Source organism: Meles meles, chromosome 12, assembly GCF_922984935.1.
Source record: "Meles meles chromosome 12, mMelMel3.1 paternal haplotype, whole genome shotgun sequence".
NCBI classification, from domain to species: Eukaryota; Metazoa; Chordata; class Mammalia; order Carnivora; family Mustelidae; genus Meles; species Meles meles.
The window spans coordinates 22,486,478-22,512,207 of NC_060077.1; the positions used below are offsets into that span (position 1 = coordinate 22,486,478).

The 25,730-nt window shown below is 51.1% G+C and overlaps 1 protein-coding gene across 5 annotated transcripts; it reads right to left on the bottom strand.

Moving 5' to 3' along the window:
• Positions 1-1,618: 1,618 nt before the first annotated feature.
• On the bottom strand, positions 1,619-25,708 carry HPS4 (HPS4 biogenesis of lysosomal organelles complex 3 subunit 2). 5 transcript variants are annotated; one of them, XM_046025716.1, is made up of 15 exons: positions 25,248-25,670; positions 23,681-24,211; positions 21,906-21,996; positions 20,095-20,238; positions 16,931-17,038; positions 16,391-16,507; positions 14,668-14,762; positions 12,798-12,870; positions 11,831-11,876; positions 11,058-11,154; positions 9,478-10,399; positions 5,571-5,703; positions 5,004-5,112; positions 4,436-4,446; positions 1,619-2,768 (listed from the first exon to the last, which is right to left on the bottom strand). In XM_046025716.1, exons 2-15 carry the CDS (start codon positions 23,719-23,721, stop codon positions 2,620-2,622), a joined length of 2,136 nt encoding a protein of 711 aa, XP_045881672.1. In that variant the 5' UTR covers positions 23,722-24,211; positions 25,248-25,670; the 3' UTR covers positions 1,619-2,619. The 5 variants fall into 5 exon arrangements, with proteins under 5 accessions (XP_045881672.1, XP_045881669.1, XP_045881668.1 ...); XM_046025713.1 differs by lacking the exon at positions 4,436-4,446 and having other exon boundaries at positions 25,625-25,708; XM_046025712.1 differs by lacking the exon at positions 4,436-4,446 and having other exon boundaries at positions 25,248-25,674.
• Between the last annotated feature and the right edge of the window lie 22 nt (positions 25,709-25,730).

Consider the following 25,730-nt stretch of genomic DNA (forward strand, 5'->3'; position numbering starts at 1 on the left):
TCACACACAAGTGTCTTAACAAGCTCTCACTGTGTAACAAACTACCCCAAACGGTGGCTCAGAACCACACACATTGGTTATGTCATATAGTGGGAATTCGGAAGCAACTTGGTTTGACAGTCCCGGTTCAGGTTGTCCTAAGGCTGCACTCATCTGAAGGCTTGACCGGGGCTGGAGCAAGAAGGCTCCCTCGCATGGCTGTGGGTGGGAGACCCTCACCACGAGGGCCTCTCCATGGTCTACCTGAATGTCAGCTTCCCCCAAAGGAGATGAACCGAGAGAGAGATGGAAGCTGCCACATGTTGTGTAACTTGCTCCCAGTAGTCATTCTATCGTTTTTACCACGTTCTGTTTGTTAGAAGCAAATCACTAAGTATAGGCCCTGCTCAAGGGAGAAGGTAGGTCCCTAATCTGTTGTGAAGAATTTGTGCTCATTATTTTGAACTAACCATTGCGTGTGGGTCTTCACATTCTGCTGTTTCAATCTCAGGCTCTACGGTGATTTTTTAAGACTTAACTTTGGGGTCAGATCTAAAGAGGAAGCATGTGTCTGCCTAGAACATGGATTCTCAGAATCAAAAGCATTTTGTGTTAACAGTGTTTTTAGGCTCAATGGCAGCTCTGAGAAAGTAGATGGGGAAAGAGGTTTCCAAAAGCACACCCAGTAAGATTAAGGTCTGCAGATGGCAGGACATCTAGGAAAGGCCCCAGTGACAGCCCAGTGATTTTCTCCTGAAATGGATCGGGTTTGGAAAAGCCCTTGAACTCAGGCCATTAGCTAAGCTGGGAGCAGGCAGATGAAAACGGGTTCTGGGCTCCAAATTCTGTCCCCATTTCAACACAGGACAGGTTGTAATGTCCCTGAGCTCAAATCTGGGGACTTCAGAATTCTGAAGCCCCAGTGAGCAAAAGGAAGAGTTTGGCTGCTTAAAAATAACCCCATAACAGAAAAGGGCCATGTTTTGTGTCAGTCAGTCATGGGAAGGTTCCCTGAAGGGGTAACACAGAGGCCATTGCAGAATTTTTTCTTGGGGGGCGCCTGGGTGGCTCAGTGGATTAAGCCGCTGCCTTCGGCTCAGGTCATGATCTCAGAGTCCTGGGATCAAGCCCCGCATCGGGCTCTCTGCTCCGCAGGGAGCCTGCTTCCTCCTCTCTCTCTGCCTGCCTCTTTGCCTACTTGTGATCTCTCTCTGTCAAATAAATAAATAAAATCTTTAAAAAAAAAAAAAAGAATTTTTTCTTGGGAGAATTTAGCAGAGCAGTGGGACAGTAAACATTTACCCTAGCTTAGGGTGTGCTCTCCTCCATCTGGGAAGATGACGCTTAACTCAGGCCAGCCAGTGCGGGAGGGACCCCAGGGAGGAAAAGTAACTAGGCCTGGTGTGCTGGGCCAGCCACGCTGCAGCCGGGTCAGTGGCTGCAGCCTGTCTTCCTCATGGACACACCCATGTAGCAATCTGAAGTGTGTCCCCTCTCACCTGCTCACATTGGCACGGCACCGAGAAAGGTGTCTGTGCCAAATACACACACACACACACACACACTCATAAAATATGTTAACCCTTATCTTAACTTTGTCACTGGAGATGTTAGCATTACTCACAACTCAACAGCAGTTTTGGCTGTTTTATTTTTAGCCATTGGCAACTTGTTTCAAAAACAGACACTGTCATCAACAAGAGACACTGGCTCACCATTAGGAAATTATTAACATTACAGTTTTCCAGTGGGGTCTGAGGTACTCCCAGGGAAGAGTTAAGCCTCCGGTAAGTACTTCCTACTGTGACGTCAAACACGTTAGTACATACCGTCTGCCTCTGACATGGGCAGGAACACCCATGCATGCCGCTCCCTTTCACAAAGCTTTGCTTTTGCCCCAGACATTGTGGAAACTCCTTGCTGAGGACACTCACCTGCACGGCCCTCCTCGCACCAAAGGAGCACCCATTTCCCCGTCTCGGCACCCCAGGGCTTAGTTACCTGAAAACGCCAGGCTCCTTTGCACGGTATCAAGATTGGCCCTCACCATGGGTGTTCTGAACACCGGGCTCCTGGTTTTGCACAGAGTTCCAGAAGAAGGCAAACAAGGTGGTTTTGGCATTGCTGCCCGCCTCCCTGCATCGAGTGTCCAGAACTCCCAGGAGGGGCGCTCTTAGGAACCCCCACCTGAGGTGTGGGAGTCCCTGTCCACTTGCAAACCACTTCCAACCCCCGCCTCATGCTGTCCACGGGACTCAGGACAATGGGATTCTGGAGAAAACAGCCACCTGGACGTTTGTGGTACTAGTCAAGGCTTCGATGGGAGCAGCAGTGAGAAATGCTAGGAGCTCAGCCGCAGAGCGAGCGTCAGGCCCCAGCCCTTTTTGGCAGGCCGTGGCCAGTGTCACAAAGCCCTTTACCGTGAGCTCTGGACCTGCTGACCCAGACTACTACCCACTGAAACCCCGGGCTCCCAAATGAGTTCACAGACACTCAAGTGTCATTACAGTGTCTGCAAAGGGGACTCTACTGAGACAGAGAAAACCAAGGGACGTCTTCTGTTGAAGAAGGCAGGGTTCCCCCTGTGGGCAGGGGAGCCGGTGCCCCCCAGCCCAGCTCACAGCAGGTTCACCCCGTGCTTCAGCAGCTTCTGCTTGGCTTTGCCCGGGAGGCTGAAGGCACTGTCCTGCGGGCTGGGGAAGCCGGAGCTCCGTGCCACCGCAGCCAGCTGCTGGAAGTAGGTCTCCTGGGCCGGGCTACAACAGGCGTACACCGCCGTGGAGGCATTCCTGTGGGGAGAGAGGGCACAGATGACCATCCCCGTGCCACCTGCGCAGGCCTTTGCCCACGGGGACCTCGAGAGGCGTTGCGGGAGCCCCGCAACTCCAAATGCCACCATTCGGGCTTTGATGTCTGCACTTGGGGTCCAGTGTCCGTGCCCGTCACTGTCTCTCTTTCCTTTCCACTCCTGGGATGCTACGACTGTGTGTGGTGGCCCTGGCCACAGAGCCCGAAGAGGGCACGGCAGCTGCATGGGTGCATGGATGGGTGCACGTCGTCTGACGGGACAGCCTCATATAGCATCACGAAGCAGAGGGGTGATCCCATAGGACAGACAGGGCCCCGGTGGTGTGGGGCTGGGTGATGCCACCAGGCTGACGAGCACAGACTGTCCGCGGAGGGCAGCTGGACAAGTGAAGGGAGTACAGGCAGAGGAGTGGGACATGACATAAAGCGACAGGAAACCTATCACAGAAACGGAGGAAGGGATAAAGTCCTGTGCAAAGGAGGACCCAGGAGGGAGGAAGTGACTCCAGGGCCAGGCAACCAGCTGGTTCCTTGATCCTGCCAGCCTCGGACTACTGCTCCACTGGGCCTGTTTCCCCACATCTACTAAGAGAGAGTGGAGTGAGGAACCACAAGGGCCCCCCTCACTGGGATCTCTGCTTCCAGGCAAGGAGGGAGGAGAGTCCCATCCTCCTCTAGCTTCTCCGTCTGGGAGCTCAAGGGGCCAGAAGGGCCTCCCTGGACCAGCAGAAAGAGTTAGAGGCATGTCACAACAGCCACGGAGAGGGGGCTCCATGGCCTCGTGGTTACAAGCATGAGCTAGTGTCCCAGGCATGTGGCTCCCGAGCTGTGTGCCCCTGGTAAGTGACTCATCCTTTCTCAGTCCCAGCTCTAAGTCCCACATCTATAAAATGGATAGAACAATAGTGAATCCCGTCCCTGAGATTTTTTAAGAGACAAGATGAGTCAAATAGATATAAATTGCTTAGCACGTGGTAAGAAACTGTGGCCGCTGCTTCTATTACTATTAAAATAAGCCATGTATCCCAACACCTCTCTGGCCCAAGGAAGGTGGAGTACCACAGGGCCACGAGGAGGTTGACAGATCTCAGGCTGACATTTCACTTATTTCCAATCCTCTCAAAACAGACCTCCTTCTCACTCCAGCACAACTGGTTCCCATACCTGTGACTGGACACGTTCATCTAGGTTGCCAGCCTGGGGCAGCTCAGACTTAAAGCTGGAGATGGCACATTTTTATGGAAAGATACACTGAAGTATTGGCCAGAGATGGCGCTGGGCCACAGAGATGCCTGAAACCCCATGTGCAGGGCATTGGCATGGCATCACTGTGATGGCTGAGGCCCCAGGGCATGTCTATGGGAGTCCAGAGCCCACATCCCTCCATTTCGACCACGCTTCCCCACCCCCTTGAGCTGGAAATGTGTGGACAGAATGTGTACATTAGAGTCAGAGAGACCCAGGTTCAAATCCTGGCTCTGCCCCTTAATCAGACTGTGACACTGAGACAAGCCACTTATCCTGTTTGTGCCTCAATATCCTCATCTGTACCATGACGACAAAAACATGCACCCGTCCAAATTATCCCAAGGACTGAGTGGAGTAACAAACACAGAGCACGCCCTTCCCTCTTGACCCTCTCACTTGCCTGATTTTCTCCTATGTTTTCGTAAGAGAAGCATGTAGAGAGAAAAAGTAGAATTCAGTTGGTTAAGTATTATATGATACTAATTTATAGCTCTGTACCTACTGACACGGAGATGCGTAGGATATATAATAAAGTGAAAAAAGAACTTATAAAACAGTACATTAGTGTGATCCTACTTTTTAGAAAAAAATGATTGAAATAACTAAAATAAAATCTCTTTTTTCTAAGCAAAAAAGAAAACCCCACAACAACAACAAAACCTGGAGTAAGAGACACCAAACTAACCCATCTTTTGGGTGTGACAGGTGAGTGGAGGCAAGACTTTTACTTCCTAGATTCGGGCCAGTCTGACCGTTTCTGTGAGCACATGACCCAAGCTAGTGGGCAGCAACAGCACTCAGGCACTGCTTTTGGCAAGAGACAGAGGTCCCGTAAAAGGAGGTGATGGTGGGCAGGGGACTGGATGAATGTTCTTCATTTCATTGTGAGTAAGACTGTGGCCCAGACCCCTGGAAAGGCTGCTCTGGGTGCAGAACTTCAGGAGTGACTGGGTCGGGGGGAAGCTCACCTGACAGTCATCTCGTACAGCGCGGGCAGCTGGGCAAAGTCCGAGTGCATGAGGCTGACGGCGCGGAGGAAGCGGCGGTCCTGGGAGGTGGCCGCCTGTGGCAGGTTCGCTTCCGGAAGAGGACACAGAAGTTGTGGGTGGCAGACTCCTCCCCTGCCCTCCCCACCGCCAGCACTCTACATTGGGAGAGTGGTGGGGGGGACACGGGGCCATGAGAGGCAGCACCCAACGTGCTGAGCCCCTTCAGCTGCCACCATGTGACAGACTGCACGATGTCCCTGAGAATGAGCAACACCGGTTTCTGCCCATGAACACCAACATTTCGAGGCAGACCTTCTCACAGATATTTGAACATGTGTGTGCTTCTCTCAAAATGTTGGAGAAACAACCCAAAAAAGACAAAATGAGTAAGGAAATGTTTGCCAGGCGAATTCTAAACTCAGTAGGAGCTGGCTCCTAAGCGAGAGAGCAGCATCCTATGGGCACGACTCCGGGCACAGCAGCAACCCCGGGGGCGCCGGCCCCGAGTCCTCACCCCCACCCCGGGCCCCGTGCACCTCTCCTTACTGGTCAGCACGTTCTGGACACGGTCATAATGCGTGAAGTTGTACATCCTGCTGGGGGAGGCAGCCACGTCTTTGGGAAGTGTCTCCTTCAGGTGGACCTCCAGCCCGTTCAGAGACGCCAGGCTACTGTGGTACTGCAAAGGAACGGCCGGGTTCACCTCAGCGGGCTGGCGCCTCAGAAATAACGACCAAGAGAAAACCTGCATGGCCATTTGATCAGCAGAAAGGACTCTGACTGGTGTTTCTACCTGTTTTTGGAGAAGTACTAATTCCCGCCCTATATTCTTCTTCTTCTTCTTTTTTTAAAGATTTACTTGAGAGAGAAGCAAGCGCGTGAACATGGGGAGTGGAAGGGCAGGAGAGAGAATCTTAAGCAGGCTCTGTATCCAGAGCAGAGCCCCGCACAAGACGTGATCTTACAACTCTGAGATCACCACCTGAGCCGAAACCAAGAGTCAGACACTTAACTGACTGAGCCACCCAGGCGCCCCCCCACCTTTATGTTCTAATGCTTTCTTAAATTGTAGAAAAGTCAGGGATGCCTGGGTGGCTCAGTCAGTTAAGCATCTGCTTTCGGCTCAGGTCGTGAGCCCGGGGTCTTGGGATCCAGCCCCATGTCAGGCTCCCAGGTTGGCAAGAAGCCTGCTTCTCCCTCTCTCGCTCCCCCTGCCTGTGTTCCCTCTCTCACTGTGTCTCTTTCTGTCAAAGAAACAAAATCTTTTAAAAATAAATAAACTGTAAAAAAAAAAATCATAAAATAGAGGTGAACAGAAAAGCTAAGAAGGAAGAAAGCGAAGTTCCGATTTCTGTATCTATAGGTACTGTGTGACTGGAACACAGCCACGTCGTCTACATATTGTCTACAGCAGTGGAGCCGGGTAACTGTACAGAGCTGAAAAACATGCGCCAGGGGTTCCTTTACATTAAAAGTTTGCCAAGCCGGGGCGCCTGGGTGGCTCAGTGGGTTAAAGCCTCTGCCTTCGGCTCAGGTCATGATCTCAGGGTCCCGGGATCGAGCCCTGCATCGGGCTCTCTGCTCCGCAGGGAGCCTGCTTCGTCCTCTCTCTCTCTGCCTGCCTCTCTGCCTACTTGTGATTTCTCTCTGTCAAATAAATAAAATATTAAAAAAAAAAAAAAGTTTGCCAAGCCGTGAGACAGACTAGCACACATGTGATCCTCACAACAGCCCCAGGAGACACGAATCTGGGGCTAATTCCTGGCTCCTTCAGCTTCTAGTCAGCAGTGAAGCAAGTAGCTTGAATGTCAGCGTGAGCCATAGCATGCGGAAGAAGTGATGCAGCGACACACCTTCACCCAAAGTGCTAGTTTCACGGGGCAGGGGTGCATTTTCATGAAGAATTTTACACTGATACCCTGGCACTAACCTCAGGCCTCATCTGCTATATACCAACCGCTCAAAGTCCTATTGTAGCAGTGAATAATTGATCTGATCCCTGGATTTGAAGGTCAGTGAGATTATCCTGGGTTTTGAGCAGGAAAGAATCGGTGGCTCTATGCTGCCCCCTGGTGTGAGCGTACTCGGGTTTTCTTGGAACCATGGGTGACCTCTCCTGGCTTCTCCCTCCTCTTCCCCAACCCCTTTCCATCCAGCTCCCCACCCCCACCCTCAGCAAACATAAAAGGGGTGGCAGTTCATTCACTAAAAACAAGATGGGTTGATGGTGTGTAAAATGATCAAGGAACCCTTTCAAAGTGGGGTGTCGGGGGGGCCTTAGTGCCCTATCAGAACTGTGGTTTACCATTCTGCAGCGGACCTGCTTTTCTTGACAGCAGCCAAAGGTCTGGAGGGAAATCAGGTCAAGCATTTTGTATGCAGTTCCAGGACAAAAAGGCAATAAAAGAGCTCTCCCAATTATAAAACAGACAGCCTTCGGGCCTGATCAAAAAAGCCCGCTCTCAAACCAGCAAGCTGATCAAAGCTAGTTACTCCGACTCTTTTTAGAAAAGAGTTTTTCGGGGCGCCTGGGTGGCTCAGTGGGTTAAGCCTCTGCCTTTGGCTCAGGTCATGGTCCCAGAGTTCTGGGATCGAGCCCCGCATCGGGCTCTCTGCTCGGCAGGGAGCCTGCTTCCCCCTCTCTCTCTGTCTGCCTCTCTGCCTACTTGTGATCTTTCTCCCTCTGTCAAATAAATAGGTAAAATGCTTAAAAAAAAAAAAATTAGAAAAGAGTTTTTCTTCTTCATTACACTGCATCCCTTTCCTGGGGTCCACCTCACACCAGACCTTCCTTTGTATGAAAGCCCATGGAGGCCGCTGTCCCCCTATGGGACAAACCAAGGCCGGTCACTCCAGGGGTCTGGATCGGTGGGGGAGCAGACAGGCAGGGGCGGGAAGATGGGGAACAAGCCAGGATTCTGGACCCTCTGCTTTGTCTTCTTTCTGGTAAAAGAGGAGTTATAGTGCCTCTCCCCGTGATGCTCTCAGTCTTGGCTGAAATAGCAGACGTCAAGGCCTTAGAAGAGTACATTTTAATTTACTTCCTTCCTCAGGAGGAGCCTATGCTATTTTTTCTTTTTTGGGGGGGAGAGGGCGGGGGGAACATAAAGATAGCATATCCAACTGCATGGCATCCAAATGCTGGGCCTTCAGAATAACCTGTCCGCAGCTTGGCACCAAGCAGAAGAGGCCACGGGTACCAAGGTATCGTCAGGGAGACGACAGACTCAGCACGGCACCCAGGGGCCCTGAGGTGCTGGCGGAAGGGGGAGGGTCAGTCCCTCCCAGCTGCTGTGGAAGAGGGTGCAGGAAGCAACCCAACCACCACTGGGTGCTGTACAGACTATGGAAAGGAAAGATAAACCAGTAGGCCTGGAGAGGAGCAGGCTCAGCACAGAGGAAGCTGCCTTTCCTCCTCCGTGCTCCAAGGGGAATGGCTCGCTTACCAAGCCCTGCATGCTAATAAGACCGCCTTAGAATAATACAGATTTAAGAACAGAAACAAGGCAAGCCCCAGGACACTATCTGCCCTGCAGCTGTTTCAACCTGCTGTTTTTCCTGCTCCCACTTCCAGGCTAACCAGGCGAGGCTGTTACTATAGCAACTGGAGCTTAGTGCCAGTATGGGCTCTGAGAAGGTCAGTTCACTGCTCTAAGTGGAAGAGGCTGGAATGATTTAAGAGGAGCCTTCTGGATGGCACCTGGGTGGCTCAGTGGGTTAAGCCTCCACCTTGGGCTCGGGTCATGATCTCAGTGTCCTGGGGTTGAGCCCCGCATCGGGCTCTCTGCCCAGCAGGGAGCCTGCTTCCTCCTCTCTTTCTGCCTGCCTCTCAGCCTACTTGTGATCTCTCTTTCTCTGTCAAATAAATAAATAAATCTTTTTAAAAAAAAAGAGAGGAGCCTTCTGGAGCCCGTTAGCATTTCAGATGTCTCAGGACCGCTAGGAAGGAGCTTCAGATCACCACGGTTCAGTGGAGGGAAAGCACAGCCTTCTGGAATAGGCCCCACCCAGACTCCAGCCGACACAGGACCTACAGCTGCCCAGGCTGGGAGGGGAGGCCACCAGCGGTGGTGACAGGGGCGGTGGCACAACCCTGGCCATGCTCCCCATCTTCACCTATATGATCGTGCGCGCACTGCACCAGAAGGGTAGGGCCGGCCAGCACCCCGACCCTGCCGAGGGGGAGCCAGAACATCCCGCCCTGCACTCCGAGAAAACGGAAGTGGGGAAGGGCCAGGGGACTGAGTTTGTGGGACGCCTCTGCCCCCAGCACTGTGTTCTGCGCTGGACTCACTCACCCCTGCCAAACCCAGGGTGTAGGCACCACCGTCATCCCCACTGTGTACAGCAGGTGGGGATGACCCACGAGGTCTCACAGCCCTAGGCGGTGCTGCAAGGGGGGCCCCTGCCGCACCTGTCCCCACTCCCAGGAGGTAGGTCTGCACACACTTACCACCTCCTCGATGGCGGCATTGTCGTCCAGCAGCAGCTCCTCGGCCAGCAGGGACAGCACCAGCCCATTAACACTGTGGGTGTAGAGTGTCGTTGGCACGAGGCCCATACAGGATGCTGGGGTTGACCTGGGGTCTCTTCTGTCTGCAGGGGAACTGCTGTCATCCTGAGACTCTGCCAAGTCTGAGCTGCTGGTTGCTGAGCAGCTGTCGTGAACCCCAACACACTCCAGGCCCTGTTCCCTCATGGGCAGCATAGTTCCTCTCTGCCTCAAGTCTGAGCAAGACCAAGACTGAGGCCTGCTCGCCCTTCTGGACAGGTGATCTTCCCTGGGAAAGGGGGCTTGGCTGCTGTCCTCTGGGAGGTCATCGTGCTGTTCCAGGGCTCCGTTCTGGCTGAGCATCTCAGGAGTGGACGGAGAGAGGAGGCTGCTGAAGGCCATGACCACAGGCAGGGCGTCAGGTGGCTCAGGTTCTTGGTTGCCAGAGTCACTGACAAATTCCTCAAAGCAAGGACCAGCACTGTCTGGGGCACCCATACTTGGGAGGGCAAAATAACCCGAGGATGTTCCTGTTTCCTGAGCTTCTGGAATGTGGATGGCAGACAAGTCTGGTTCCTCTTCCCCGCAAGGCAGACGAAATTCCTTTGCCAGGGAGCAGCCAAGACCGGGACCCTTGTTCCTGGCAGGGCTGTGCCAGTTTGCAGGCCTGACCTCCTCCAGATCATGGCCAGGCAAGTGCCCGTTCTCCCCCCTGCCATCTGGCCAGGCTCCATCAGGACACGCAGACTCGGGAGTGGCTGCCAGCATCCAGGCCGTGGCTTCCATGTGGCCAGTGGTCTTGTCTGTCGGGGCAACAGTGCTCCGAGGGCGCGGAGGCTGCCGGGCTGGGTGCTCCTGGAGTCCAGCTGGTGCTGCAGCAGGGCTGGCAACAAGGCAGACATGAAGGAGGGGCACCCAGCCAAACACAGGGCAGATGCCCTTCCCCGGAGAATACTAAAGCACTGCTTCCGTAAAAAGCAGGGCCACTGGTGACAAGTGGGTGCCCAAGGCCACAGAGCCGAAGATGCCTTGGTGGTCAAACCACAGGAGTAAAAGAAAGGCACAGTGTGGCTGTGCTTCACACGGTGCTACCGAGCTTCACACGGTGCTACCAGATCACCTGCTGGAGACAGCAGGGCCCACAGTGTGAGAGCTGGTCTCCCCCATGTGCAAGTCTACTCTGAGTTAGGCCCTGGACTGGAGGCTATACATATACTATTTCCAGTTGTGACACTGAGCCCATTAAGTAGGTTTATCACGGAGTCTCTTTTACAGATGAAAACCCTAAGGCTCTGGCAGGGAATGGACTTGCCCAAGGTCTCTCAGCTGATGTGTGACAGATCTGGAACCTGAAACCCACACCCATGTCACGATGCCAGCTGCCTGTTATCTACGTGCTTGAGTCCCAGATGCCTCTTCCACAGCAGAGCGTGGAGAAGATGGTGTATGGAAGGCTGGGCTGTCTGGGGGCTTGTGTGGACACACCCATGGGAGGGAGTTCCTTCAGTATGGTCCACGAGGGACCCCAGCGGCTCTGGTACCTGGCTGCCTGCTCCCTCGGGAATTCGTGGAGACTGGTGGCCTCCTCTTCGGTCAGGAACACAGGCACGATCTGGACATTCGGGGGGAGTGCTGCTCCTAGAATCACAAAGCAATGCAGACAGGGCTCAGCCCTGGGCCAGGGAAGATGGAAGGGGAGTCACCACTCTCGGGGGGACGCAGCCAACCCACACGCCAACTCAGAGAGCAGCGCTCTGACATGCTCCTCAGCCTAGGATAAAATACACAAAACTGAGCCTACAGTTTTTGTGCCCAGCGAGGAAGGAGCCCTCATGGGCAGCTTTACTTCTCACTGCGGAGAAAGGTGACTTTGGAGGGAAGAAAATCTAGCAGCACTTAAAAAAAACAAAAACAAAAAACAAAAAAACAGATCAAAGCTGTAAGAAAGCACTTCCAATTGACAACAGGGATCTGCCCTAACTTGGGCTTCAAAATAAAACAAAATAACCCTCAGGGACACCTCCACATCCCGCAGAAGGTCTTTGTGGCCGCTGCCATTTATCTTAGTCCCTCCTAACCAGGATCGTAACAATGAGGGAGGAAGCATGTGAAAACTGGGATTTAAAAGGTACACCTAAAATCATGAGCCTTACGATCAGGATTCTCGGATAGCTAACTTTGTTCTTAAAGTTCTCATCTTTTCTCCTAATCTATGAATGGATGAGCTAACCCATGGGACTGCGTAGCCTCTCCTGTGACTTGTGTAAGGGACAGGCAGCACAGAAGACCGCATTCTCAAGATGCAGTGAGATACCTTGCCACTCACCCCGTTCCTGTGGGCCACCCCCTCCTGCAGGTCTCTGCAAATAAACACACACAGAAGTTGGCGCCGGGGACCGCTTTCTCCTCCCGACCCGATCATCAGGACTGCGCTGTGCCATCTGTTCGTGAAACGCAGCCAGGCCCAGCGTGCTGGCCCCCACTGCATGCCAGCAGCCAAGCAGATGGAACAGAAGCTGCCTCAAGCTGCTTGCTCACCACCACGGCCAGGGTCAGGCAAGAACCTGCGTCCTGCACAGGCAGCAGCCACCCCCCTCCCCCAAATGCGCATCAGGCTTCACGCTCTGATTGCTGTTTCCCTCCTCTGGGAAGGAAAGTGAGGATTCCTGTTACCCTTTTACGCCTCCGGAGGACGCATCTGTCACCATATCCCTGCACCTGCCCCAGCTCTGGCGTGGAACGCACGCACATTCCACTGCGACAGATTTATGTGAAAGCCCCGTGACCCTCGCGATAAAAGGATCGGACCTAAACCAAAGGCTATGCGAGAGCTCTCGGGCTTATTCTGCTTCACAGTCGAGGTGACCATCCTAATTTTCTCCCAAATTACGAATTTTCTCAAAAGAGCTTCCCAGACAGTTCAACCAGAGGTTCTAAAATAACCCGAGAAACAAAACAAAAACCAAAGACTCCTCTAGCCATCATGGCTTTCACTCCTATGAAACGATGCGGCTTCCTTTCTTTTTTTAGTGGCTTTTTTAAAAACTTGTATTTTAAGTTATATAATTTTACTCTATATAATTCCCTCCTCTCCGCCCCCCAAATCACATATAATCCCTTCACCCACAAGCTAGTACTGTTAACCTGAGGCCTATTTTCCTTTACGCTTATGCATTTTTTAAAATACTCTGAGATCACATTATATAAAATTCTATTTTTTTGGCTTAAAAACAGACACTCTGGACAAAGCATCCCAGCAGGGGAAGGGGGCTTTCCAATACCTGGTGCCGAGACGCAGCTGGGTGAATCAGGACCTTGGCCGTGAGGGAGGGCGGAAGCTGGGTGCTAACAATCCTAGGTCACAGGAACAAACACGCCGTGAGACAAAATACATCACAGGACTCTGGACTGGAAAGATTCTAACACCCTAACCGGTGAGGATCTTGTGGGGTAGGGGAAGGCGCCTGGGTGGCTTGGGCAGTTGAGCATCTGCCTCCAGTTCAGGTCATGACTGCAGGGTCCTGGGACTGAGCCCCATGTCACGTTCCCTGCTCAGTTCTCCCTCTCAAATAAATAAATAGAATATTAAAAAAGAAAAAAAAAGATCTTGGGGAGTTTCAACTGGCAAAGCCCTTTATGAAGGGTACTCTGGCCATTCCTACTGAACTTCAAAATGTCCAAATCCTCTGACCTGCCTTGTACCAAGATGCATGATGAAGAATACTGCCTATAGAAAAAAATGCCAAAATTACTACAAAAATGGGGAAATCGCTAAGTGTCCATCAACTAGAGAGTAGTTGAGGAAATCATGGCACAGCTGTAACACCAAAGGTGTGTGGCGAGTCTAAGAATGAAGTAGACCAGCAAGGGCTGATAGAAAAATCTCTGTGCGACACACTGAGGAGCCCTAGGATCCCATTTACGGATGCAGCAAAAATAAACAGAAGCAATGTCCGCTGATGTGCTGGCAACACGGGGAAAAGCAAAGGATGCCCATCCACCTGCTGATGGGGGCTCTGGGCTCAAAGAAACTTGGAAACTGTGCTCCGTGTGTTTCTGTCTTGATTCTTTTCTTTTTTTTTTCCCACAAGGAGGCTCTGTTCATATGTTAGGTATATGATTTAAAACTATGTAAGGAGGGGCGCCTGGGTGGCTCAGTGGGTTAAAGCCTCTGCCTTCGGCTCAGGTTATGATCCCAGGGTCCTGGGACGGAGCCCCGCGTCGGGCTCTCTGCTCAGCAAGGAGCCTGCTTTCTTCTTGCCTACTTGTGATCTCTGTCAAATAAAAAAAATCTTTAAAAAAAAAAACTATGTAAGGAATGTGACATGAGGAAAATATGCTTGATGCCATGCCACCGGTGAGCCTGGAGGCACCACCAGCAGGTTCAGAACCATCATCGTGAGCAAAGGGGAAAGGAATGACCGTGCACTGTGCCGAGGGCCACTGGGAAGCAGGACCTGGGCTAGGTCCTTCTAGGGTTGCCCTCTCATTTCATTCTTTCCTCATAGAGAAAACTCAGCAAGCAACCTGCCCGGGGTCACAGGGCTGGGAAAGCAAGGCCAGGACTGGAAACCCAGCCCATCAGGCCCCCAGAACTTCTCCAATCACACATTCATCTAGTTGTCAGAATGCTCTGGACACAAGCAGTGAGCAGACCCCATGAGGAGTGCTGCCTTGGACCACGCATGGAGGGGCTTTTCCGATGCCCTCCAACTACACAAAGAGGTGTGCCGAGACCTCAGGGGCAAGCAAGAGACAGACCCAGCTGGGAGGCCAGCAGGAGCCTGAGCAGAAGCAGGTACGGCCATTCTGCTGCTAGGCAAGGTTGGCCACAGCAAGTGCAGCAGGAGGGGGCCATGCACGGCAGGCGTCCACACCCCTTTGCCTACAGCGCTGGCCGCTCACCATGGGGTGCCCCGTGCTGAGACTTCCGTGGGTCTCCCTACAGCTGCCTTTTATATTCCTAACCCTCTTCAGGACATTTCCCGGCTCTGCTGAAAGACATGTATGTCCCCTAGATCAAATTGAAACTACCTTCTGTTTGCCAAAACAGCCCTCTTGGAACTGGCCAGAGACAGAGCTTCCCCTTCCCACCCCGCGCTGTGACCTGAAGGGGCAAAGGGTGCAGGAGAGGACTCTGGCATCACTCACAGTCCCTTATAGAGGACGCAGCCGGCGAGAACGTGAGGTGAGCGCTGGCAGGTCTGCAGGATGAGCGCTGCCTTCAGCAACAACAGGGGCTCCACCTGTGCGAGGGGAGAAGCACAGCCCCGAGTGAGCATACTTGCCATCAGCCAAGGTGGAAAGGGGTGGGGGCGGGGGGGCCTTTATGGAACAGAGGCGCAGGTCCTAAGCCAAAACGGGGGAAAAGCAGAAGGTGACATGTGGTAAGATCTGTGTCTCGTCTCGGGTCTGCATTCCACCTCTTTCCACCCAGAACTGTGGAAGATGCAAAATGCCAAGTTCTTGGAACAGGGCGGCTTCTGCTGACGCAGGAAGGTGCGGCAAACAGGGCATATGGCCACTCGTAGGGAGAAAGGTAGGTCTCCGCTCAGGTGACCCTGACTCAATGCTGAGACCAGGAGGCAGAGGACAGGACAGCCTACCCCTCAAACACAACCCTCCCCCCATCTGCCGCTCCCGTCCATCTGAAGCCCAAACCCCACTGCCATAGAGCACACTTCGTGTGACCTCATGACTCTGTCCCTTAACAGCAAATGAAAACATCACGGTCTCTCACTCAGAGAAAGACTCCTCTGCTCCAAGATCCTTGTAAGGAGTCTGTTACCTACAAGTTCCTATAAATACCAGAGAAGGATCTGAACCTGGTCAAGAGTTGCCAGCAATCCCTAAAAGCTCCTTCCTATTTGCTGCAGCAGCCAGAACTTGCACCATCACCGTCAGAGCTCCGTGCCAGCGGAGCCAGCTTTGGAGCTGACGCTCCTCTCTTACATCCTCGAGACAGTGCCCGGTCCCAGCCAGCCATTCTGTGACGCTCTGGGGCCCACTTCGAACACTTCCCCAACAGGAGCCAGGAAAACCCGCCCCCATTTCTAGCCGGAGTCAGGCTCTGTGAAGGCAGAGTCACGACGCCACATCCCTGTTGAAAAGACCCTCTTAGCTACTGCAGTGAGATGCGGCCCACACATCTCCTGGGGCGCTGGGGGCACAGGCAGTCAGTTCTTAAGGGGGCATAGCCTGGCATCTCTCTTTGGCCCTTGACAACGACGATGTGTTGTTCACCAAGATCAAGGCCACTGAGCAACAGGCAGTGTGGGGGGTTAGACCAGCCACACAAGCAGCCTACACATCACTGAATGTCAGCAGCCTATGGAACAGCTCTGCAACAAAATGCTCCCAAGCACCTCTCCTGGACACAGAGAGACCTTGTTTTTAAAATGTTACCACCAGGGTCGCCTGGGTGGCTCAGTGGTTAAAGCCTCTGCCTTCGGCTCAGGTCATGATCTCAGGGTCCTGGGATCGAGCCCCGCATTGGGCTCTCTGCTCCGCGGGGAGCCTGCTTCCTCCTCTCTCTCTGCCTGCCTCTCTGCCTAGTTGTGATTTCTCTCTGTCAAATAAATAAAATATTAATAAATAAATAAATAAAAAATAAAATGTTACCACCAGGCATTTTTGATGTTGAGAATACTAGGCAATCGTGGACTATCCTTATCGAGAGAGACAGGGACCTTCAGATGCCCGAGTTCTACACTCCTGGGACACTAGCGAAATACCACCACCCTCTACGGAGTATTGACTCATGCCATGTTAAGCACCGTCTAAACAGCTGTGGGCTCTGTGACAGCAGTCTGTGGGTCAGGCGAGCGGGTTCTACTCCTCTGCATGAAATGGGTACGGTGGATGAGGGTGTTACCTGAGTCCGATCCAGGTCCCAGAGGGAACAGAGTATCTTGTGCAGATCGCTGGTGTTCCTCAGAATCTGTTCAATGAAGGTGTCCCATTCGGCGTGCAGGTCTTCCTGAGAGCGGTTCTAAAATGGGAACTGCCTGAGGTCAGTGTCTGAGATTCCGTGAGAGACACCCCTCGCCCAAGCTCCCTATGCCTCACCCAAGACACTGGCCAGAAGGCAGGGCCTACTTTAAACCTCCTATGTACACGAGACCCCCATCCCTTGCCCCCCGAGAACTCAGCTGCCACAGACCCAGCGCACGTGCTGGGGCCAGGGGTAACCTGCTTTCCAACAGTCCCAGGGAGGAGGACATGGGAACAGACATTTGCAGTGCACGTGACCTACACCACTGGGGAACAAAGGCATCTGGGAGGGGCTTCAAGGCCCCTTGATCTTGTTGCTGGACATGCTGTATTTACGCCAAGCATAACAACAGCTCATAGAATCATGCTGTGTTCTGGCAACATGGGGCTTGCTGAAGACTCCTCACCACTATCTCCATACCTTGTAAGCCAGAGAAACAGGACCATTGTAAAAGCTGAAGACTCCAATGAGCTGATCCAGAAACTGTTTGCAGCTAATGTCAGGGAGTTCCACAGCACATCCCAGGACCTGGGAAGAGAGAAACCAGAAGATGGGCATTTTCCTTTGCTTTGAGTCCAAGCCTGGAAGCTTCGAGAAGGGAACTGGCTGAATCATCACACCATTCTAGAGCCCTGGAATGCTGCTGTGGGGCTGAGTTCCACAGAAGAGAAACATGTGCTCAGTCTACAAGGAATCTGGCTGTATGTTTTAAGAGCCTGAATAAAGTCTGTTTTCTTTGACGCTGTGATTCCACCTCTAGGAATCTTTCCTGAGGGAATCACCAGAAACTTAAAGTAACAAAGAAACCCTGGCAGAAAACATAAATAAATTCCCTTGGAATGGAAGCTCCACCAGCACCAAGATTTCTGTTTCGTTCACTGATGTAATCCAAGGGTTTACCACTGGTACATGGTCAGGGCTCACCTCTTCCTTGATTCATCTGTAGACTGAATGTAACTCTGACCATAATCTGCCCGCATTTCCTCAGAAACTGACACACTGACTCTACAAGAGAGACTTACAAAGGACCTAAAATATCCAAAGTTGTCCTGGAAGAGAACAAAGCTGGGGAACCTAGACAATCTGGTTTCAAGACAGTGAGGACTTGTACAGGATCTTCCAAGAGATCGACGGAAAAGAAGAGAGCCCAGAAACAGACCCCCTACTGCAGTGGTCACCTGATCATCAGCAAAGTAGCCAAAGGAATCCAAGCGGGAGTTTTCTCAACCATGATGCTGGAGCCACTGCATATCCATAGGGAAAAAGGGGACCTTTGCCTGTTATTTCAAACCAAGGGAAAAAGAGGACCTTTGCCCGTTATTTCAAACCAAGCATAAATTTCAATCCAAGATGGGTTACAGACCTACGTTTAAAAGCTAAAAGTATAAAGCTTGCCCAAAAAGTGGGAGAATGTTTTCTCCAACAGTGTAGGGAATAGTTTCAGACAGGATACGGAGGGCAGTAACCGTGAAGGATAAAACTGGCAAGTTAGACTTCATTAAAAATAAAAAATTCTGGGGGTGAATGCGACTCTTGATCTCCAGGTCATGAGTTTGAGCCCCACGTGGGGTGTAGAGATTACTTAAGTAAATAAATAAGTAAACTTAGAAAAAAATTAAAACAGTCTGTTCATCAAAGGACATCATTAAGAAAACAGGCTTGCCACAAACTAGGAGAAAATACCTTTAAAATATATATCTGACAAGGGCACCTGGGTGGCTCAGATGGTTAAGCATTTGCCTTTGGCTCAGGTCATGCTGTCCTGGTCCTGGGATCAAGCCCCATGTTGGGCTCTCAGCTCAGCAGGGAGTCTGCTTCTCCCTCTTCCTCTGCCTCTCCCCCTGCTTGTGCTCTCTCTGTCTCTCTCAAATGAATAAACAAAATCGTTAAAAAAATTAAAATATATATCTGAGAAATAGTTGACATCCAGGATATAAAAGAACTCACAAGACTAAGTAAAGAAAGAAAACCTAATTTTAAAAATGGGAGAAAACCTTTGGACAGACACTTCTAGAAGCGAGACCAGTGGCCATTAATATCCTTAGTCATTAGGGAAATGTAAATGCAAACCACAATGCGGTATCACTACACACCCAGGAGAATGGCTCCAACTGAACAGACGGACAGCATGTGTTGATGGGACGTGGAAGAACTAGAATTCTCACACATGGTTGGTAGGAGTGCAAAATGGTACAACCACTTTGGGAAAAGGTCTGGCAGTTTCTTATAAAATGAACATACACCCACCCTGTAACCTCGCAAATCTATACCTAGCTATTTACCCACAAGAAATGAAAAGTCATATCCACAACAAGACTCATCCTAGGGGCCTTATTCTTAACTGCTCCTAACCAGACACGGTTCATGGGCCCAGAAATAGGTAAGTCAGTAGACTGCTAGATCCAGACAATGGACATTCGGACGGTGCTGCCAAACAATGAAAAGGAACGACCTCCTGATACACGCCCCATAAGGTCACACGCACGACAGAAGCCCGCGGAGAGGAACACTACACATACTGTGACTTCTAGAACAGGCAAAACTCATCTGCGTGTGGGAAGAAATCAGAACGATGGCTGCCTGGGTCTCAAGGGTGAGAATTAATGGGATATCAGGGAGCTGCCCAGAGTGATGCTAATATTCGGCATCTCGATGGGGCTCCGTGTCACATGGAGTGTCATTTGTCCACACGCATTAAATGGTATGCTCAAGATTTGTGTTTCAGTGTATGTAACTCTTACCCCAAGAGAAAAAAAAAAGTACAAACCACTACCGAACTCTAATTAATGTTATGCGCCATGCGGTACTGGGGGCGGGGAGGGGGCGTATACTAGTGTGCGTAATTTTGGCGAGCGCCGAAGATGAAGGGCTGGATGGGGAAATGTGATAAAGTGACTATAATAAGTAATATATGTAATAAAATGGTAACTGCAGAACCTAGGAAGTCTATGTGAGCGTCGACTGTAAAATTCCTTCAACGGTTTGATACGTGAAAAATGGTCATCGTAAAATGTTGGCAGGCATACCCACAAAGCTGAATATGCCACCTCACACTTAAGCATTCTTTCCCCTCCCAAATCAGTTTTCAATAAGCATAGGCATGGGACAAGAAGACCCTAGTGTATATGGTACCATCAGATGTCAAGAAATGGCTTTTAAATTTTTTTTTTAATGGTTCTTTGAAACCTAACATCTGTATATCAATGTCTGCGAGTTTCTGGGTCACTGCCCTGTAAGCGTGGAGAATACAGAGGAGAAAAGACAGAGGTTGAAAACTTGACCTGCATCACAGAGCAGAGAGAATTTCCTCAGGCTGGCTGAAATCTCTCAAAAGCAACAAGAAAGCAGCCATGTGCAATGTACGGCAGGTTAGAAATGTTCTGGAGAGCACTCGGTTATGGTGGCTCCTGCAGAGAGGGACCAAGGAAGCGTGGACAGTACAGCACGTGGCTCCTAGGGGTGCAGCAGGGCGGGGGAGGTGTCCCAGGCTCCAGAGCGCCTTGGCAACACAGCACTCATCACCAAGAGAGATGACTCACAGTAGAGGCGACCCTGGCAGCAAGGGTTCTGTCCGGTCTACTTACCCAAAGGTACTCTCCGTCCACCTTTATGGCGAACTTCAGCTTCCGCAGACGGACGAGGGTCGGGGCAGAGGAGGAGATGTCCGAGACACAGCGCACGACGCCTGCAATCTGTCCACAGAGCAACTCCTGCTGGTCGAGCAGGGTCTTTGGGGAAGAGGCAAAGTCCAGGGAGGGGAGTCAAAACTGTCGAACTCACAAGGCATCCGTTTGCACAGGGGCTGAGGCCACAGCAGACCGCAGTCGGCAGGCCAGATCCAGTCTGCTGCCTGGTTGCAGATGGCCAGGGAGCTAAGTGTTGATTTTGTATTTAAGGGCAGTAGCAACAATAAAGAAGGACATGTGATGTCGACCTTCCATGGCCAGCAAGGCCTCAATATTCGCTCCTGGGCCCTTGTCAGACAGAATCTGTGGCCCCCTGCTTGGAAGGACAGAACTGCCACAGAACATCCATAGCCACGTACACACAAGGCCTGTGCGGAACTAGGTTTCTGTTCCTAGGACTAGAGGCCCCTGTGTGGGTAGAAGGAGCCTTTGGTCCCTATTCAGATCCCCTGTAGAGCAGCATAGATTTACCCCAACTACCCAGCTGGGAGGGAGGTCACGTGAGCAAATACCTAGACCTCCTGATCAGTCTGAGCCTTAACCACCCTGCGAGGCAGCCACACATCGTGTAGTGCAACAGAAAATGTACACACCCCGAGGAAGAAGTCTTGCTTAAAAGAACTGGACTTGAACTTTATCAAGGCTCTAGATCGTACTACTAGTGTAAAGGAACTACAGGGGAAGATCTGAAATGACACTGCCTTGAGGAAGTGATCAGGCCCATCCAGAGTGTGGGGTCTTCTGACATTCTGCAGCACAAAGGCGCAGACTTTGGTAATTCAGTGGGGTGGCGAGGAAAGGGGCTGAGGGGAGGGTGAGGAGTGGTATGTGACAAAAGAGACTGAAAATAGAAAAGAAGCAAATGGATTCTGACTAGCAAATGGAGGGGGGGAGGTAAGGAGGAAGGGTGGGAGGAACAGAAGGAGCAAGGTCTGATTAAGTAATCTCTAAGACAGGAAGGCAAAATTTGAATACAGATAGTATCATATGATATTAAGGAATTATTATTACTAATTAATGGATTCATGAGGATTCGTGATATTCTCCTCTCTGCTTTTGCATACATTTGAATAAAACTGGTTTAGGGGTTTATTATAAAACAGTTTTAATTATTGGGTGGCTGAAGTCAGTTGAGCATCTGACTCTTGGTTTCAGCTCAGGTCAGGATCTCAGGACTGTGGGACAGAGCCCTGACCTGGGCTCTAAGCTCACCAGAGAGTCTGCTTGAGATTCTTTCTCTCTCTTGCTCTCTGCCCTTCCCCCAGTGCGCGCGTGCACGCGCGTACACACACACACACACGCTCGCTCTCTCTCTCCAATAAATAAATCTTTTCTTTAAAAAGAAAATGCTCTTTTTTTTTAAAAGAAAGTGCTTCAAAAAATATTAATTTTTAAAAAATTTAAAAATTCTAAAAAGCATTTCCAAGGAGCTGATCAAAACCTGGGAGCAAGGGGAGGTAGACAGAAAATCAGGATAGTAGCAGAGAGCTAGAGAGGACGGAAGGGGTGAGCTGTCTGGGACTTTCAAGACCAGAACAGCAAAAAAACAGTACAACTAAGGATAAGAGAGTAGAAATGTCAAATGCCTGGGAGATGTGAAGAACACTGTCCCACTGCCAACGCTATACTTTTGCAAAGCCTCCACTCTGAGGCAGTAGGACTGCCCCTGCCTCCAGCTCCCCAGGGAGTAACCGGCTGGGATTGCTTACCTGAGGAGGGTAGAAATAACAAATGCCAGCTCTTGTCGGATCTCCTTCTTCCTTTACCTTTGAACCATCATACAGGAAGAAATAATTCCACCTGGCAGGAGAACAGAACAGAGCCATGTTTCCTTTCATCCAAGGATCAAGGCATTTTAAAACACAGCTTCCTCTTTCCCAGCACAAGATGGGCTCATTACTCAGTATCTGAGAACCCTTCTGGGGGCCCCAGAGGAGAAAGAACCCAGCAGCTACAAACAGATAAGAAAAACCATTTCGCAAGGGCCATCCAGTCTAACTAAAAATATGCCTCTATCCAGCTGTCAGGCCGTTTGGCCAAAAAGACTGAAGAGTAGATGGAGAAGACAGATCACCCAGGGTTCTCTCTTGTTTGGGACACAGACCCTTAACCATACAACCGCAGGGTTTGGTATGCTGTCTCTAAAGGCTCTGATAATAAAACAGGAGTATCTTCACTGCCCTCCTTCACAGCTGATGGGCACGATGATCTCCAGAAATACCCCTTGGGCCAGAAATTCATGCGTTCATTTAACAAACAGTAAATGAGGCCCGGCAGTGTGCTCTCCCTCTGCCAGACCTAGGGCTGTGGTGGTCAAAGGGAGACAGGAAACATACAGTTTCAATGTAGGATAAGGAGTCTATGATGGGAAAATGGGGCTCACGAGAGTTCACAGCAGAGCCCTCAACCCCTCTCTCCCTGGCAAAACCCTAACACTATGTTAAGAGGAACTCTGACACGACCCTTCATCAAACTTCTGATTTCCTCCATGCAAAGGCATCTCTCTTCTCAATTTCTATAACCCTCCATTCTTCGGATGGAAGGATTCTTAGTCTACTCTACAGCGAAGCCACAATTAACTTGTTTAAGACCACAAAGCAGACTCCCTAAAGGCCAGACCTGGGTTTTACCTCTCCAAAAGCACACCCATGAGGCTAGAGCGTTAAGAAGGAGAAGCTGTGACCACTCTGTCACCCTCCTTCTTCTCCCTGGATCTACACCCACCCCCTACCACCCTGCCTGGCTCCCACCTTCTCTTCCGGATGACCAGTGAGAACTCTGTTTCTAGTGCAGGACAAGTCCAGATCAAAAAGCCTCAAAAATGTGTCAAACCCCATTCAGAAACTCCAAGGCTGGGCCCCGTTACCTGCTTCTTACATTCTCTGGGTGAAAGCATCCTCGCTCAGGCACACAAAAGAAAACTGGAGCGTCATTTTGAATGACTCCCTCTCTGTGCCTTCCACACACATAACCAACCCGTCACCGAGTCCTGCTCATTCTCTTTAAACCATGCCTTTGGCTTTCATTCCTCAACAAATGTTTGCTGAAGTAATTGACAAGTGACACTTAACCCACCTGGGGTTGAGAAGGGAACTAAGTTTCAGGCAGACATTGTGTAAGAGGCGAACTGGCCAAACCTCTTCTAGGGGTGAGGTGCCACACTGTAGCCATTTCTAATCTCTTATCAATGAAGCCTACAGCGCCCACACCGTCGCCAAAGCTGGCTGATTAACCGGCCACGGCCATCTTTTCCGCAGTCTACCGGCCATGCTCGACTCGTTCCAGCACTACAAGGTCACAACCCAGCAGCTCTGGAGAGAAATGCTCACATGCTGGATCCGCCTGCTCCGAGAAAAAAATGCCTTTCCCCACCCTCTACCCCCCTTAATGAAATCAAGACAGCCTGGCTGGGGATTTTCAGTTAATCCAAAACATGGGTCCAGCAGCCTGGCAGGAAGTCAGCCACCCAGGCCTTTCTACTCACCAGGAGGCTGATGTCGGCTCTGTCGAGGTAGTGGTGGCCATTTACTTGCCTGTCGCCCTCATTCTATTTATTTGGGTTTCCTTGTCTGGGATCGCTTCTTGCGCCCCAGCAGCGACTGTTCCTCCGTGTCCCCGATCCAGGAAATCCAGACGTGAAAGGTTTAAATGTTTTCAGCCACAAATATCACCTGCTTGGTTTTCATTCAGCATGAAAGTGCTACTTCCTTCCCCACAGGCTCTTTGGTGCCATGAACACCTCCACACTTCTTAGAACTCTGGGAGAGAGTATATAATACAGCAAAAGAATTCTACCAGAAAAGTCAAATCCACTAAGCTGGTTCCATGGGCATCAGCATTCTGGCACTCTACAGCACAACCTCTACAAAAAGCTCCTGGCCAGGAAAGCCCACTGGGGGAGATGCATACTGAAGGTGGTGTTCTGAAGGGATTTCTAGCTTGTCTAGTTCAAAGCCATTCTGAAGATTCTTTTCAACGTGGTAAAGCGCCCCGATCAAACATCAGTGCCTTGGTCCTAAAATAAACCACAAGGAATAGATTATTTCAGAAACCCATGAGAGAGCATGTGACCCAGCAGGGTTAGGCAAATGGTATACTTCACGAGGAGTCTTCTAGAAAGTTGAAAAATTGTCTTTCAGAACAAAGAAGAGAGTGCCGCAGGACTTCAAAACAAATTGCTCAGTCTCTTTGAACAGAAGATTCTGCCTCACAGAAGATAAAATTAAAGAGCCAGTGTGAAAAAGCTCTGTGTTCCAAGGACAGCTATACAAATAAGGCGGTTGTTGCAGTAATAATGGAACCCAAATTAAGGAACTGTCACCTTGACAGCTCAAAAGTGACCTGAACATGAATTCCACAGCTGGGCAAGTTTTCAAAACAAAATAGGAGTTTAACAACTGACTTTCAAATTCCAAGAGAACAGACGATTTAGTATCATGGGATTTCACCATCAGAAGGGACCCTGGCATCATTTACGGTAATACTTATTTCTTGCACTCTTCAAAAATTGCCTGGTCTCAGGCTTATTCCCATCAGAGCCAACTCATAGTATTAACTTTATCCCTTCACCAATCGAAAACTGGCCTCCCAGTAACCTCCCCATGCTGATCTGGGTAACACTCCAGGAAAACAAAACAGGGTTTAATTTTTCCACAAGAGAACTCCTTGGTCCCTCCAGAACTGTATTTCTAATATGATTTTGTCCAAGCTTGACGTCCCAGAGAAAGGGTTTCAAATGCATGCTCACCTTCTGCCATCCTCCTGGGAATACAATAGCTTTTTAAAGCTCCCTTCCTAGAGAGAAGTACCTAGAGAGGACCCCACTGACTCTTTGAGGATTGTGAAATCTCTCTTTTCTCAACTTTAGGTATCTTGAGGACAGCAGCCTGAAACCCCCATCCCTCCTTCCCAGCGGACTGGGCTCTATACTGCCAAGGTCCATGCTCTTATCTCTGAAAGGTCCAGAAGAGGCCAGTAATGTCCCTAGGATAGGACAAGTGCTGGGTTATGACCAGAGAAGGCTCCGGCAGCCTGGGGTTGCAGTTAAGTACCTGAGGGAGTCAAAAAGGGGCCAGAAATGGCTTGGAGGCAGGAAGGTGGTGGTGTATGAAGTAGTCTCAGTGAGTCAGTCGGCCAGGAAAACGGGCGGTAACCACTGCGATGGGGAACCGGCTAAAGGCACCTGAAGTGTCTGGCCTCAGCTCCGGGGGTGGCCTTGGCATTTGTGGACAAAGGCGCGGGGGTCAATCAGGGCCTAATCGCAGCGCGGAGGGGCCGCCAAGAGGCGCTCTCGGCCAGGGTCCCGCTCCTTGGTATCCCCTCGCCCGCCATCCACCCAACCCAGCCCTGTATCCCGGCAGCCCGGGGCTCCGCGATCCGACCCGCAGTGTGGGCGGCAGCCCCGCGCCAGCGGCTCTCGCCACCCTACCTACGGGCGCGCGGCGGGGAGGCCTCAGGATCCTGCGCCTCCAGCGCCTACCGCCCGCTACGATTTTCCCAGCGCTGGCGCGTGGGGATGACGTCCGAAGGCGCGC